This window comes from Neoarius graeffei, chromosome 8 (assembly GCF_027579695.1).
Source record: "Neoarius graeffei isolate fNeoGra1 chromosome 8, fNeoGra1.pri, whole genome shotgun sequence".
NCBI classification, from domain to species: domain Eukaryota; kingdom Metazoa; phylum Chordata; class Actinopteri; order Siluriformes; family Ariidae; genus Neoarius; species Neoarius graeffei.
The window spans coordinates 90,254,655-90,268,482 of record NC_083576.1 but is presented as its reverse complement, the minus strand read 5'-3'; the positions used below and the strand labels follow the sequence as shown (position 1 = coordinate 90,268,482).

The following is a 13,828-nucleotide window of genomic DNA, read 5'->3' as shown; positions in this document are numbered from 1 at the left end:
AAAATAAATTGAAAGATCCTCATTAGATCCTTGAGGAGCTTAAAAGATCCTGACAAAGATCTTGTAGAGACCTTGACAAGGATCCTTACAAGATCCTGATTAAATCCTTCAGGATTCCAGTTAAGATCCTGAAAAGGATCCTTTTAAAATCTTTGAAGGATACTTGTTAAATCTTTGAAGATCTTGGAGGAACTTTACAAAGATCTTGTGAAGATCTGGACAAAGATCCTGAAAAGATCCTGATCAAATCTTCAAGGATCCTAGCAAAGGTCTTAACAGGATCCTTAAAAGGATCCTTGTAATATCTTTGAAAGATCCTTGTTGAATCTTTGATGATCTTAAAGAATCCTTGCAAAGATCTTTGCGGAGATCATTATTATGATCTTTTTAGGATCCTTAAAAGATCTTTGTCAAATCCTTGAGGATCAGAACAGATGATTTTGCATATGAAGATCTTTGAAGATCTTTCCAAGATCCTTTAAGGATCCTATAAAGAACCTTATCTTTAAGGATCTTTGGCAGTTCCTTGACAATCCTCATGGATCCCCAAAGATCCTGTGAGGTTTTTCACCAGGGTGAACACCTCCCTCTGCAACTGGATCCTGGATTTCATGACTGAGAGGCCTCAATCAGTTATTATTATTATTATTAGCAAAATTTCCAGCAACACCATACTGAGCACTCCCCCCAGGGGTGTGTGCTCAGTCCACTGCTGTTCACTCTGCTGACTCATGACTGTGCAGCAACTCACAGTTTGAATCACATCATCAAGTTTGCTGATGACACGACTGTGGTGGGTCTCATCAGTAAGAACATCTAATCAGCATACAGAGAGGAGGTGCAACAGCTTTCGGACTGGTGCAGAGTCAAAAACCTGTCTCTGAATGTAGACAAAACAAAACAGATGGTTGTTAATTTCAGAAGAACATGGAGTTACCACTCTCCACTGAACACCGATGGCTCACTCATGGAGAACATAAAGAGCACTGAATTCCTTGGTGTTCATCTGGCAACCTCACCTGGTCCCTCAACACCAGCTCCATGTCCAAGAAAGCCCAGCAGCACTATTACTTCCTATGGAGGCTGAGGAAGACCCATCTCCCATTACCCATCCTCACAATATTCTACAGAGGGATTATAGAGAGCATTCTGAGCAGCTCCATCATGGTCTGGTTTGAGAATTGCACCGTCTCAGATCGCAAGACCCTACAGTGGGTAGTGAGGTGTAGGTACATTCAGTCCGTCTCTTTAAGAAACTACATTTCCCATCAGCCAACTTCCGCGTTGACCTACGTCACGCGTGGGCGGGATCACCAACGTCACATCCTACATGAAGGCATAAGAAACCCGGGAACTCCTAGCTCCACCTCTTTTGGCGCCGTGATTCAACACGGACACAAGGAGGAATCGCTTGCTCCGCGAGCAAACCCAAAAAGACGTCTTTTCTTTTCTTTCTTGCAAGAATCAGAGTTTTGCACTTTTCTTTGTTTACCTTTGGCCACGGTAGACTCTAAGATCGTGCGATTTTAAACTCAGCTTGAGTTACAACCGGTTTATTCATTATCAGTACATATGGACTGCAGCCCAACAGTTCAATTAAAAATTAGGAGCGACGAAATTCCTCCTAATTAAAAAGCTGTGCACAGTATTTAATCAGACTTTCTTTTCATCACGAGCGACTGTCGTCAGATCAAGAAGTTCTCTGCTCCACAGGATCGCCTCACGGAAGCCTCATGTGTTCCACAACGGCGAAACGCCAGTCTCAGAACATCTCTTCATAATCTTGCTAGAGGCAAGATACTAAGTAAGACTGGCAAATTTTGGGCAAAACCTAGTCTTAGGAATTAGCTTTTATTGAAGTAGTGTGAATTTAAACTCACGTTTAATTATTACACTATAGACACGCAGTGTGTTGAATTGATTTATTTTGTTTTAATCTCTCAATTGTTTAATAGATAGGCTGTGCATGCTTCTCTCTATCCCTTACTAACATTTTGATTTCCTTATTACACATTTTGATTGTATCAAGATTTCAGTGAATTTGGTAATGTTATAAAGCTAGTGGATTAGCTGCTACGGCTAATTCTTCTATCTTATTAGCATCCAGAGATAATTGTATTGTCTCAAGGGATCACAAGGCCTCCACCACGTGGAGTTAGCTACACAGAGCTAATCTAGGCCTACACAAACACCACGTGGCCTCTCACAAACACACCTTTAGCTAGCAACCAGAGCTAAATCCTTTGTTCTCAAACCCCATGTGGTGACACACCCTCCTTAGCTAGCATTCCTTTGTCTTAGCTTAGCCACATGAGGTTAATCTAAGCACACACAAACACATGGTCACCAGGCCCCACCAGGCCTGACACACACAGACATACCTAGTTAGCATCCCACGCTAGCTTCTTTCTTTTGCTAGGCCATAGGCCTTACCACGTGGTCAACTCCTCCCCCACAAACACACGTGGAGTTAGCTACAAGAGCTAACCCTCTTGTAGGCCACACCCAAGGCCTCTCTCTCACACACACAAACATATCTTAGTTAGCTACACAAAGCTAATTCTTTTGTCTTAGCAACCAAAGCTAATTCTTTTGTGTAGGCCACACCCACACAAGGCCTCTCATACACACACACACACACACACACACACACACACACACACACCTCACTGTTTGTATATATTTCAATCTGCTATTATCCATTTTTATCTTTGTTATAATAAGTTCATTTATTTTTGAAACTGTGTGTTTTATTTGTGTTCCAGTGTTTATGAAGTCACACAATCTCCCAAATAATTCAAAAAGGTGCATATAATTTATGTAATATGATAAGTGATCATAATTTGGAATATACCATAATTTAGCTGTTTGGTGATTTATTATTAAGCACCAAAATTAATGGTATTGATTAATGAGACAGATTCCATGAGTGATTTAATGATAATATGAGACTGATTCAATGAAAATGATTCACTGAAAACAATTCAAATGAGACTGATTCAATTTAATTATTAACCTTCAAATTTAATGAGACTGATCACTCATCTCATCTCATCATCTCTAGCCGCTTTATCCTGTCCTACAGGGTCGCAGGCAAGCTGGAGCCTATCCCAGCTGACTACGGGCAAAAGGCGGGGTACACCCTGGACAAGTCATCACAGGGCCGACACATAGACACAGACAACCATTCACACCTACGGTCAATTTAGAGTCACCATTTAACCTAACCTGCATGTCTTTGGACTGTGGGGGAAACCGGAGCACCCGGAGGAAACCCACGCGGACACGGGGAGAACATGCAAACTCCGCACAGAAAGGCCCTCGCCGGCCCCGGGGCTCGAACCCGGACCTTCTTGCTGTGAGGCGACAGCGCTAACCACTACACCACTGTGCCGCCCGAGATTGATCATTCAATTACCCAAATGCACCTACAGAGGACAGCTGAGAAGAACATCGTAGTCTATTTTCTCTCCATCATGGACATTTACACCACACACTGCATCCGCTAAGCCACTGGCATCGTGGCCAACCCCACACACCCTTCATACAATCTCTTCACCCTCCTGCCATCTGGAAAAAGGCACGGAAGCATTCGGTCCTTCACAGCCAGACTCTGTAACAGTTTCTTCCTACATGCTATCAGACTCCTCAACTCTGAGGGACTGGACTGATACACACTCGGACTGTTGAACACACCACTCACACTGCAGTCTTTGCACAGTGGACAATGATGTACTATTGCTTTACAATGTTTACAATGTCTCTCACACACACAAAATTTACATTTATTGATTCCCTTTTCATATCCTACATCAATATGCACACTCAACTCTGCACCTTATATTGTCTGTGTCTGCACTTTATGTTGTTTGTGTCATTTATTGTCTGCAATGTTGGTCTCTTTACATTCTTGCACTTCATATTATATTGTAGATTGCAGTCCTGTAATGTTTAAAGGAGCACCATGGTCCTGGAGAAACATTGCTTCATTTTAACTGTGTACTTTACCTAGTTTATACAGTGGTGCTTGAAAGTTTGTGAACCCTTTAGAATTTTCTATATTTCTGCATAAATATGACCTAAAACATCATCAGATTTTCACACAAGTCCTAAAAGTAGATAAAGAGAACCCAGTTAAACAAAGGAGACAAAAATATTATACTTGGTCATTTATTTATTGAGGAAAATGATCCAATATTACATATCTGTGAGTGGCAAAAGTATGTGAACCTCTAGGATTAGCAGTTAATTTGAAGGTGATATTAGAGTCAGGTGTTTTCAGTCAATAGGATGACAATCAGGTGTGAGTGGGCACCCTGTTTTATTTAAAGAACAGGGATCGGTCAAAGTCTGATCTTCAAAACACATGTTTGTGGAAGTGTATCATGGCACGAACAAAGGAGATTTCTGAGGACTTCAGAAAAAGCGTTGTTGATGCTCTTCAGGCTGGAAAAGGTTACAAAACCGTCTCTAAAGAGTTTGGACTCCACCACAACAGGGCGGCAGGGCACTGATTTCAGCAGTTAAGGGTGGTAGTGTGGTGACCTCGGTCATCACTCCAGAGCACTGGAGTGATGACCTCACCAGAGTCAGGAAGCACAGACAGCATGACATCAGTGAAATAGAGAGGCGGGGCAACTACTTCCTTCCCAGAGTCAGGAGGCGACTGGACAGGACATGAGGGGTATCTGGCTTGGGCTTGGGCCATGCAGAATATGATTAAAAATTAGGTAAATTATTTATTTACATCAACATTATTCAAAAAGTGTAGTTAAGATGTGGGTGTGGCTAAATTATTATGGTACACAGTACATGCAGCACAAATCAAGCAGTGAGTGCAGATTGGGTACCCACAGGGTGAAAGTACTACATGCATTAATTTTTCTGAGATGCTCTTGAGATGAGAGCGTGTGTGTGTGTGTGTTACTGTGCACACTGTTTAGTCATGAACATAGCTTTATCAACCATAAGCACACCACTGAGTGAATCATCTGATTTATTAAACATGAATAAATGCAGGAATGTTATCTAACAGATACATGAGCAATGTGAGCTAAAGTTGGAGAAAAATTATAATTTTATTATTTTGAAAGTATGTATTTATAGACCATGGATTCAGAAAGTATCACCTTTTGTATGAAAATATAAGCTGTATTAATGTATTCATGTGTTTAATATTTAAGGGGTAAGAGATGGATCAGTCGTTATCTTCTCGATAAACTGTAGAGCTTGAGTAGAGGAAGTGGTGGGTTGATTAGATGTGTGTAGAGGTACGGGGGGTGGAGGGGAAACCAGACTTAGATGGTTTAAAATCAAGCTATACTGCTAAACTCAACATCAAAAACAAATTTGATGTTCGAGAGAGAAGAGATCAGATCTTCACATCTGCTGAAAACATGAAGATGAGTCATGCGTTTTTGGTCCTGGGCTTCGTCCTGATCATGGGGCTCTACTCAGATGCTCAGCGTGAGTTTAATACACACATTTTATGTAGCAGTACAACAGTTACATAAGAAGTAGAAGTAAATATGTACAGTATAAACTACACACACTCACACACAAACAATTTTTATTTGGTATTAACTGATGTATAATACTTATTAATGTTCCACCTTCAGAGTGACTAATAGAGGATATGGACTTGATAAGTGGTTACTCAGTGTATATACTGTAAAGCAACAATGATTACAGTTGTCCTACCTGTGAAATAAAAATGTGTTCTACACGGGAACAATGTGGACAGTAACACGTAACATGCAATGTGTCTAAAAAACATATCTGAGTTTCCGGGATGAATAAAAATTATTATTATCTCATCTCATTATCTGTAGCCGCTTTATCCTGTTCTACAGGGTCGCAGGCAAGCTGGAGCCTATCCCAGCTGACTACGGGCGAAAGGCAGGGTACACCCTGGACAAGTCGCCAGGTCATCACAGGGCTGACACATAGACACAGACAACCATTCACACTCACACCTACGCTCAATTTAGAGTCACCAGTTCACCTAACCTGCATGTCTTTGGACTGTGGGGGAAACCGGAGCACCCGGAGGAAACCCACGCGGACAACATGCAAACTCCGCACAGAAAGGCCCTCGCCGGCCACGGGGCTCAAACCCGGACCTTCTTGCTGTGAGGCGACAGCGCTAACCACTACACCACCGTGCCGCCCTATTATTATTATTATCAGTAGTAGTTGTAAGATCACATCAAAACTTGTTCATTTACTAAAGATCTGAAAGATGGATTATTTTTATATGACATTTATGCACATTTATTTTATTATGAGTTTCTATTTGACTAAATCACCTCATCTCTGTCTCACTCAGCTTTAGTTTTTAAATGTAACGGAGTGCTGACAGAATGCTGTTTTGAGTTTTTCACTGGCAAAATTCCTCCCGAAAAGATCCTGGAGGCTAAAAAGACAGACTCATGCTGTCCAAAGAAAGGCTTCATGTGAGTATCTGACAATTACACATGGATTACTGTTTTATTCCATGATTTTAATTTTTATAAAAGTGAAATTAAATCCATTTCTAAATGAGATGAGAGTAGATTGAGATTGCATTGATGTGTGTGTGTTTCAGTGTTACTACTCCTAAGCACTCCAGACTGTGTGTTCATGAAGTCGCCATCGAATGAAAAGCTTAAAGCATCTTAATGCTGCAACTGAGATGCAACACACACCATTTATTATGATGCTTATGGATGTTACTGATGCTTAATGTGATTCGGATTCAAATAAAGTTATAACACACCACTGAGTGAACTGAATGATTTCTTAACAAAAAACATTAATGTGAGAAAATAAACTTGTGAATATTTGATCAGTGTGATACGCTGCCCTGTGATTCAGCATGAGCAGCTGTGGTTGGCTGGTTTCCCGTGTCTCAGATGTAGCACTTCAGCATAACATGAACTGTGGTTTGTGAAATGCATTGTGACCCAAACACACACACACACACACACGCACACTCTCATACATTTCTAAGCCTTTTAGCACTGGAGTATACAGTATATGTTGGCACACACCATCATATTGTATTTTGGTTTCTAGATAAGATAAGATACATTTGCATTACATGTAAAATTCATTCCATTTATTGGTTTTACTCAAGGACTAAAAAGAGCATTTGATTCATATTGTGATGTTCAGGTGGTGAAGAGGCAGGAAGAGGTTCCGAAAGTGTCAAACCAGGGGGTCTTGGGCCCCTGGACAGAATGTCCACAAGTTCCCAGGGTTCCCAGGGCAGGTGTGGCACAGAAATTGTGACAGCAGAGTGATGGAACAGGGCGGCAGGGCACTGACTTCAGCAGTGAAGGGTGGTGGTGTGATGACCTCGGTGACCTCGGTCATCGCTCCAAAGCACTGGAGTGACGACCTCGCCAGAGTCAGGAAGCAGAGAGAGCATGACATCAGTGAAGTAGAGAGACGGGGCAACTACTTCCTTCCCAGAGTCAGGAGGCAACTGGACAGAACATGAGGGGTATCGGGCCTGGGCTTGGGCCACGCTGCTGAATACAATTAAAAATTAGGTAAAATATTTATTACTCTTCAACGTTATTCAAAAAGTGTAGCGGAGATGTGGGTGTGGTTAAATTATTATGGTACACAGTTGAGATGAGAGCGTGTGTGTGTGTGTGTGTGTTTCAGTGTTACTGTGCACACTGTTTAGTCATGAACATAGCTTTTTATCAAGCATAAGCACACCACTGAGTGAATCATCTGAGTAATTAAACATGAATAAATGCAGGAATGTTATTTAACAGATACATGAACAATGTGAGCTAAAGTTGGAGAAAAATTATAATTTTATTATATTTAAAGTATGTATTTATATACCATGGATTCAGAAAGTATCACCTTTGTACTCAAATGTAAGCTGTATTAATGTATTCATGTGTTTACTATTTAAGGGGTAAGAGATGGATCAGTCGTTATCTTCTAGATAAACTGTAGAGCTTGAGTAGAGGAAGTGGTGAGTTGAGTAGACTGGGCTGCCAACTCTCACGCAATGAGCGTGAGACACACGCATTTGACTGTCTTCACACGCTCACATGCCATACCTCCGATTTCTCACGCTAGAAAAAAATCTAGTTTATCTATCTGATCTAGGCTACCCATTGCGTCGCGCCAACCACTTGCGATCGATCAATTACGCCTTACGCACGGCTAAACAGGCAGAGAGGTGTTCCCTCTGTACACACTCCCCTGTGGTAGGTGGCGCATCTAATGATGCTGCACTCGCTGGAAGTTGGATAATTGCCTACCGTCAATTTAGAGGAAGAGGAGGGAGAAGAAGGTATCCGAGTTGAAGACGGGTGTCTCAGACAGGTTTGTACATATGCACGCCAATGTGTGGTGTTACTGGCATAATTATGAACTTATATAAAGTTTCTGAATCGTTTTAGCCTGTGTCTGTGTTGTGAGAATATTTAAGGCCATATCGAGAGCTGTGTACTAGGCATGCTAAATCATTATAGGCCTCCTGCCGTGCCACAGCCTCTATCTTCCCCAACAAGCAGCACAGGAGAGCACCTCCTTAGCACATGGTTATTAAGTGCATTTTTAGTTTGTTTACTGTATATTATCATACTTTATGACTTTATTTGAAGCCATACTGGAAATGTTGTAAAATAAAGCAAGTAAGAGATATTACAAATGCAAGAAGAGCCATTAGCCACCATACCTATTGTTTATTTACAGGGTATTTATTTTTAATTATTTATGATGTATGTAATTGCTCAGTTAAAGTAAATAAAGCATGGTCACCTGTAATATCAAAGAACTTGAACTTGTTGTGAATAATTAAAAAAAAGACAGAGAACAATATACTGAGGAGACAGGGTTTCAAAGAGGGCAAGACAGGTAGAGAATATTTGTCAGATAACAGGCCCTGACGAATGCTCTATTACTAATAAGAAACACAGATAAGAAATAAATTAATAAGAACTATATTAATATAGCTTATTTAAGTATGACCAAAATTTTTAAGCCCAACTTTGTGTGCACATTCCCACCTATGGCCAAGGTTCAGCTTTTTGTGTTTCAATACTGTTCAAACTTAATCATTTTAATGTTTCGTGTAGCACATGCACATTTTGCTTACTGTTTAAGCATTTTATTTGTTCTTTTGCTGTTGATATTTTTCTCCATGCCAATCTTCTGCTGAACCCAGTGGTGGGGAAAGCCCTTAAATGCATAATGAATAGTCAGTGAGGGACAATCTTATTTTTTGCAACAGTTATTAAAAACTTAACATTTAGTTTCAATTCAGAAGGTGTTTAGGCTTAGCTGATGAAATATTTTCAAACATGAACTTGCCTTTAAATCTGAAACACAGGTCTATAGGGCTACAGGAACATTGGCAGTCATCTGTAGTTTTATAGTGTGGGGGCTTTTAAGCCAAAACTTGGTGCTTTTGTTGGCCACAAGCTGAAGGCCTGGCAAGTCAGGGTGTGTAAGAATGTAGGTATGGCACAGCAGGCCACTCCAAAAATCCACTAGAATGCAGGAACATCTACTAAATCCAAAATCCCCCCCCCCCCCCCCCATTGTCCATCTCCAGCTGGACGACCCACAAACAAAACACCAGAATGCAGGAGGACAAGTGAATATCAAACTGAATAAAAAGCAAATTTGATGTTTGAGAGAGAAGAGATCAGATCTTCACACAACTGCTGAGAACATGACGATGAGTCGTGTGTTTTTGGTCCTGGCCTTCGTCCTGATCATGGGGCTCTACTCAGATGCTCTGCGTGAGTTTAATACACACATTTTATGTAGCAGTACAACAGTTACATAAGAAGTATAAGTAAATATGTCCAGTATAAACTACACACACACACACACACACACACACACACACACACACACTTTTTATTTGGTATTAACTGATGTATAATACTTATTAATGTTCTACCTTCAGAGTGACTTATAGAGGATATGGACTTGATAAGTGGTTACTCAGTGTATATACTGTAAAGCAACAATGATTACAGTTGTCCTACCTGTGAAATAAAAATGTGTTCTACACGGGAACAATGTGGAGAGTAACACGTAACATGCAATGTGTCTAAAAAACATATCTGAGTTTCCGGGATGAATAAAAATTATTATTATTATTATTATTATTATTATTATTATTATTATTATTATTATTAGCAGTAGTCGTACTAAGATCACATTAAATCTTGTTAATTAACTAAAGATCTGAAAGATGGATTATTTTTATATGACATTTATGCACATTTATTTTATTATGAGTTTCTATTTGACTAAATCACCTCATCTGTGTCTCACTCAGCTCAACCTTTTGATTGTTTCGGAGTGCTGATAGAATGCTGTTTTGAGTTTTTCACTGGCAAAATTCCTCCCCATAAGATCCTGAAGGTGAAAAAGACAGACCCACGCTGTACACAGCAAGGCTTCATGTGAATATCTGACAATTACACATGGATTACTGTTTTATTCCATGATTTTAATTTTTATAAAAGTGAAATTAAATCCATTTCTAAATGAGATGAGAGTAGATGAGATTGTGTTGATGTGTGTGTTTATGTGTGTGTTTCAGTGTTACTACTCCTAAGTATTCCAGACTGTGTGTTCATGAAGTTCAGGAACGTGAGTTTAATACACACATTTGATGGAGCTGTATGTTACGACTTGTAGCATCAGCCACATAAAGTTTTAATTATTGATCAGTAGCATAAAATAGTATCTATTGTCTCAGACATTTATTTATATTTCATATTAAAACGTCTATGTAAATTAATACATAGAAAGCCTGGCCAGGCGCTGAACGTTCTTTTGCCTTCAGTTTAAGAGATATGGGCGTTTAGAAGAGAAATTCAGGGCGAGCATGAGCCTCAGAAGTCTATAGGGTTTTTCCCTGTCACTGTCACACGCACACACCTTCTCACTCCCTATCCTATGGCTATAGTCCCTTTAAATCACATGCTCATTGTTTGAACAGAGGCATGGATGGGGGTAGATGGAAGCCGGCGCGCAAACATTCTGATATCCTCCAGAATTCTTTAATAGTCCGAAATAAATCGAAGGCTACATGTTGATGGATTATTTTGTTCTTCTACGCCCTTTTCGAGGAATGTACTGCCGGACTTTCACAGACTTAACCCTTTGATGCAAAATATATGCACACCCCTTCTAATGCACAACATGGGTCAAAAATGACCCGCATTCATTTTCCAGGTTATTTCATGCTGACTGAGTTTTTCTTTGCTCTATCTTTTGAAATCAATTTATTTTATGATTGAATATTCCAAGTAATCTTTAAATATCTTGTTTTTAATTACCACAAATCATTAATTTAATTTTTTCTTTCCTACTTTATCGTAAAGGTTCTCCCAGCCAGAACGGTCAACTTCTCGAGACCAATGCCCTCGTGCCACCCAGAGCTCTGGGGGTGAATCGCAGAAAAAAGACAGGAACCCCAAAGTAGTTCACATCTTTATTCGTAAGTCCCCCAATTAGACAAGAATACAGAGGGTTATTATATGTGGGTGTTATCTGTGGATGAAATGACATCACTGCTTGATATCTGTCTATGTGTGTGTGTGTCTGTGTGTGAATGAAACCTTCAATCATAAGCAAAATAATATTTCAGCAATTCAGCAATTTCAACATTTACGCACGTCAAAGCGCGCGAGATGTTTTTACGACAATGTTTTAAACAAAGACGATGTTTGGTCTAACAAAGAAGTGTCTTTTCCACTGGACGAAGGTCAGGTTACACAGAATAGTTTAAAATCACTGTTCTAAAATAATAAAGGATCGTAAAAAGCTCTAAAATATAAAATCATAAAGTCTTAACACTTTGTGCAGCAATAAGGCTAATATAAATCTATAAAACTATAAAACTAACACGAATCACTTAATGCAGCTTTAAATCTAACATTAAATCTAACATACACATTGGATATGCAGCTGTGGGTGTGTGTGTGTGTGTCTGACATCATTGCAGACCTTGGCGCCGTCCAGACACATCTCTGATCAATAATACACATTTCATATCAAAATAAGCAGAATGTTCTGAATGGAATTTTTAAACAATGTCTAGCTGAGACAGAAGGTCATTTTAACTGAACAGAATAAATCCTTACAATTTTGTCACAAAATAAATTACTGCCTTCTTGGTCAAGAATAAATACTTACAATTATTTATCCTTACAAAGAATAAAATCTTACAATCCCCTCTTTGATACTAGATTGTAATCTAGTATCACACCCCAATATTCTGATCATACATATAACTCATATGCTTGAGTTAATCCTTGCTCTTCTTGACGTGTATTGGTGCTCAGAGGGCGGGCATGCCCTATCAGCCCTCGTCCCACCTCTCCGGAGCTTAGAGAAACTCGAAACCTCTTAATTTGTCCCAAATACACGCTACTTCCTTCAGGGTAATTTGTTCTAAAACAGTGAGAGAAAATGAAATTATAGGGCATATCGACCTATAGTGAGAACAGAGTCCTGTAAGAATACAGAGAGAAAACGGCATCAGATGACAGACATAACTTTCATTCGTGTGGTGTGCGCTCGTGCAGTCCAGTTAGCAAATTGCCAGAAGATGTTATCTCAAGGTCCAGCTTGAGCGGGTAGCCCTGCTCCGAGCAGCAGTAGAGTAGTCACGAAACTCGTGATGAGGACTGTCATGGTTGTAGTGAGGATGATTGGTTCCAAACGGATCACGAGATCTCTTCCCCTCTTTGTTCACAACGTCCCGCAGGTAATCTGAGGATTCTCAGTTGAATCTGTGTAGAGCTCAGAAATAGAGAGACAGAACAGAGACTGGATAGGGACACAGAGAAAACGTTAATAGCAAACTTGTCATTGTAACACAACTTTGTTATGGAGCCTTTTTCAATCGCGTGGCATGGATCCACTGTGGAAAAAGATCAGTTAAAACAGCAGTAAAAGTAATGGCGACTATGTCTGCAGGCCCACTATATCTAGGTTCTCCCAATTGTCCAAATCATTTAAAAAGTCGCACCAGCACCTTGTCTCCCACTTGGAAGGGGTGTGTGGGTGCTGATGGTGGAAATGATATTGTACTATTGACCTTGGCACAAATTTTATGCAACTTATCTATAAGGTATGCCATTGGTGCCATTGGTAATTACCCTCTTTTTTACAGTCACAGACTTGTTTTGAAAGTGAGGGGAAATGGAAACATCAAAGAAAACACAGAAATGATCAGATATACCCAGGTCCATGACACTAGTAGATACATTAAGACCCTTAGTGATGACAAGGTCGAGGGTGTGGCCATGGGAGGGTGTTGGCCCTTGTACATGTTGTGTTAGGTTGAAGGCATCAATCAGTGTAAGAAATTCATTTGCATATGTGTTATCTGGATTATCAACATGGAAATTAAAATCCCCAGAAATAATAATATTGTCAAACTCTAAACAAATATTTGACAACAGTTCCCCAAACTCCTCTAGGAACAGTGGTGCAGAAAGTCTTGGTGGTCTGTAAATAGTCAACACTAATATGTTAGAAGAACATTTTAGGATTGCACTTAGGTATTCAAAAGATGTAAAATCACCAAGAGTTGTCTGTTTGTACTGAAAACATGCCTTGTATATATTTGCTATTCCTCCTCCCCGTTTATTGGCTCTTCCAACACTCATGAAATCAAAGAGTGGGGGAGTTGCTTCAATAAGAGTAATAGAGCTACTTGATTGTTCAAGCCAAGTTTCAATATCAATTACTGTAAATAATGATGTCATCTAGGTATGCAGCCACGTAGGTGGCATGGGGGTGGAGGACCCTATCCATAAGCCACTGGAACGTAGTGGGCGCC

General features: G+C 40.0%; 1 protein-coding gene across 1 annotated transcript; it reads left to right on the top strand.

Moving 5' to 3' along the window:
- Positions 1-5,277: 5,277 nt before the first annotated feature.
- LOC132891024 (C-C motif chemokine 14-like) lies at positions 5,278-6,763 on the top strand. Its single transcript, XM_060928469.1, has 3 exons — positions 5,278-5,466; positions 6,329-6,455; positions 6,587-6,763. Exons 1-3 carry the CDS (start codon positions 5,397-5,399, stop codon positions 6,639-6,641), a joined length of 252 nt encoding a protein of 83 aa, XP_060784452.1. The 5' UTR covers positions 5,278-5,396; the 3' UTR covers positions 6,642-6,763.
- Positions 6,764-13,828: the final 7,065 nt, after the last annotated feature.

Excerpts from the sequence above, each read along its gene's own strand:
- LOC132891024 (XM_060928469.1), top strand. The coding sequence starts at position 5,397 with ATGAAGATGAGTCATGCGTTTTTGGTCCTGGGCTTCGTCCTGATCATG. Across the intron at positions 5,467-6,328 it reads GCTCTACTCAGATGCTCAGC|CTTTAGTTTTTAAATGTAAC; the intron begins GTGAGTTTAATA and ends TGTCTCACTCAG. Across the intron at positions 6,456-6,586 it reads TGTCCAAAGAAAGGCTTCAT|TGTTACTACTCCTAAGCACT; the intron begins GTGAGTATCTGA and ends TGTGTGTTTCAG.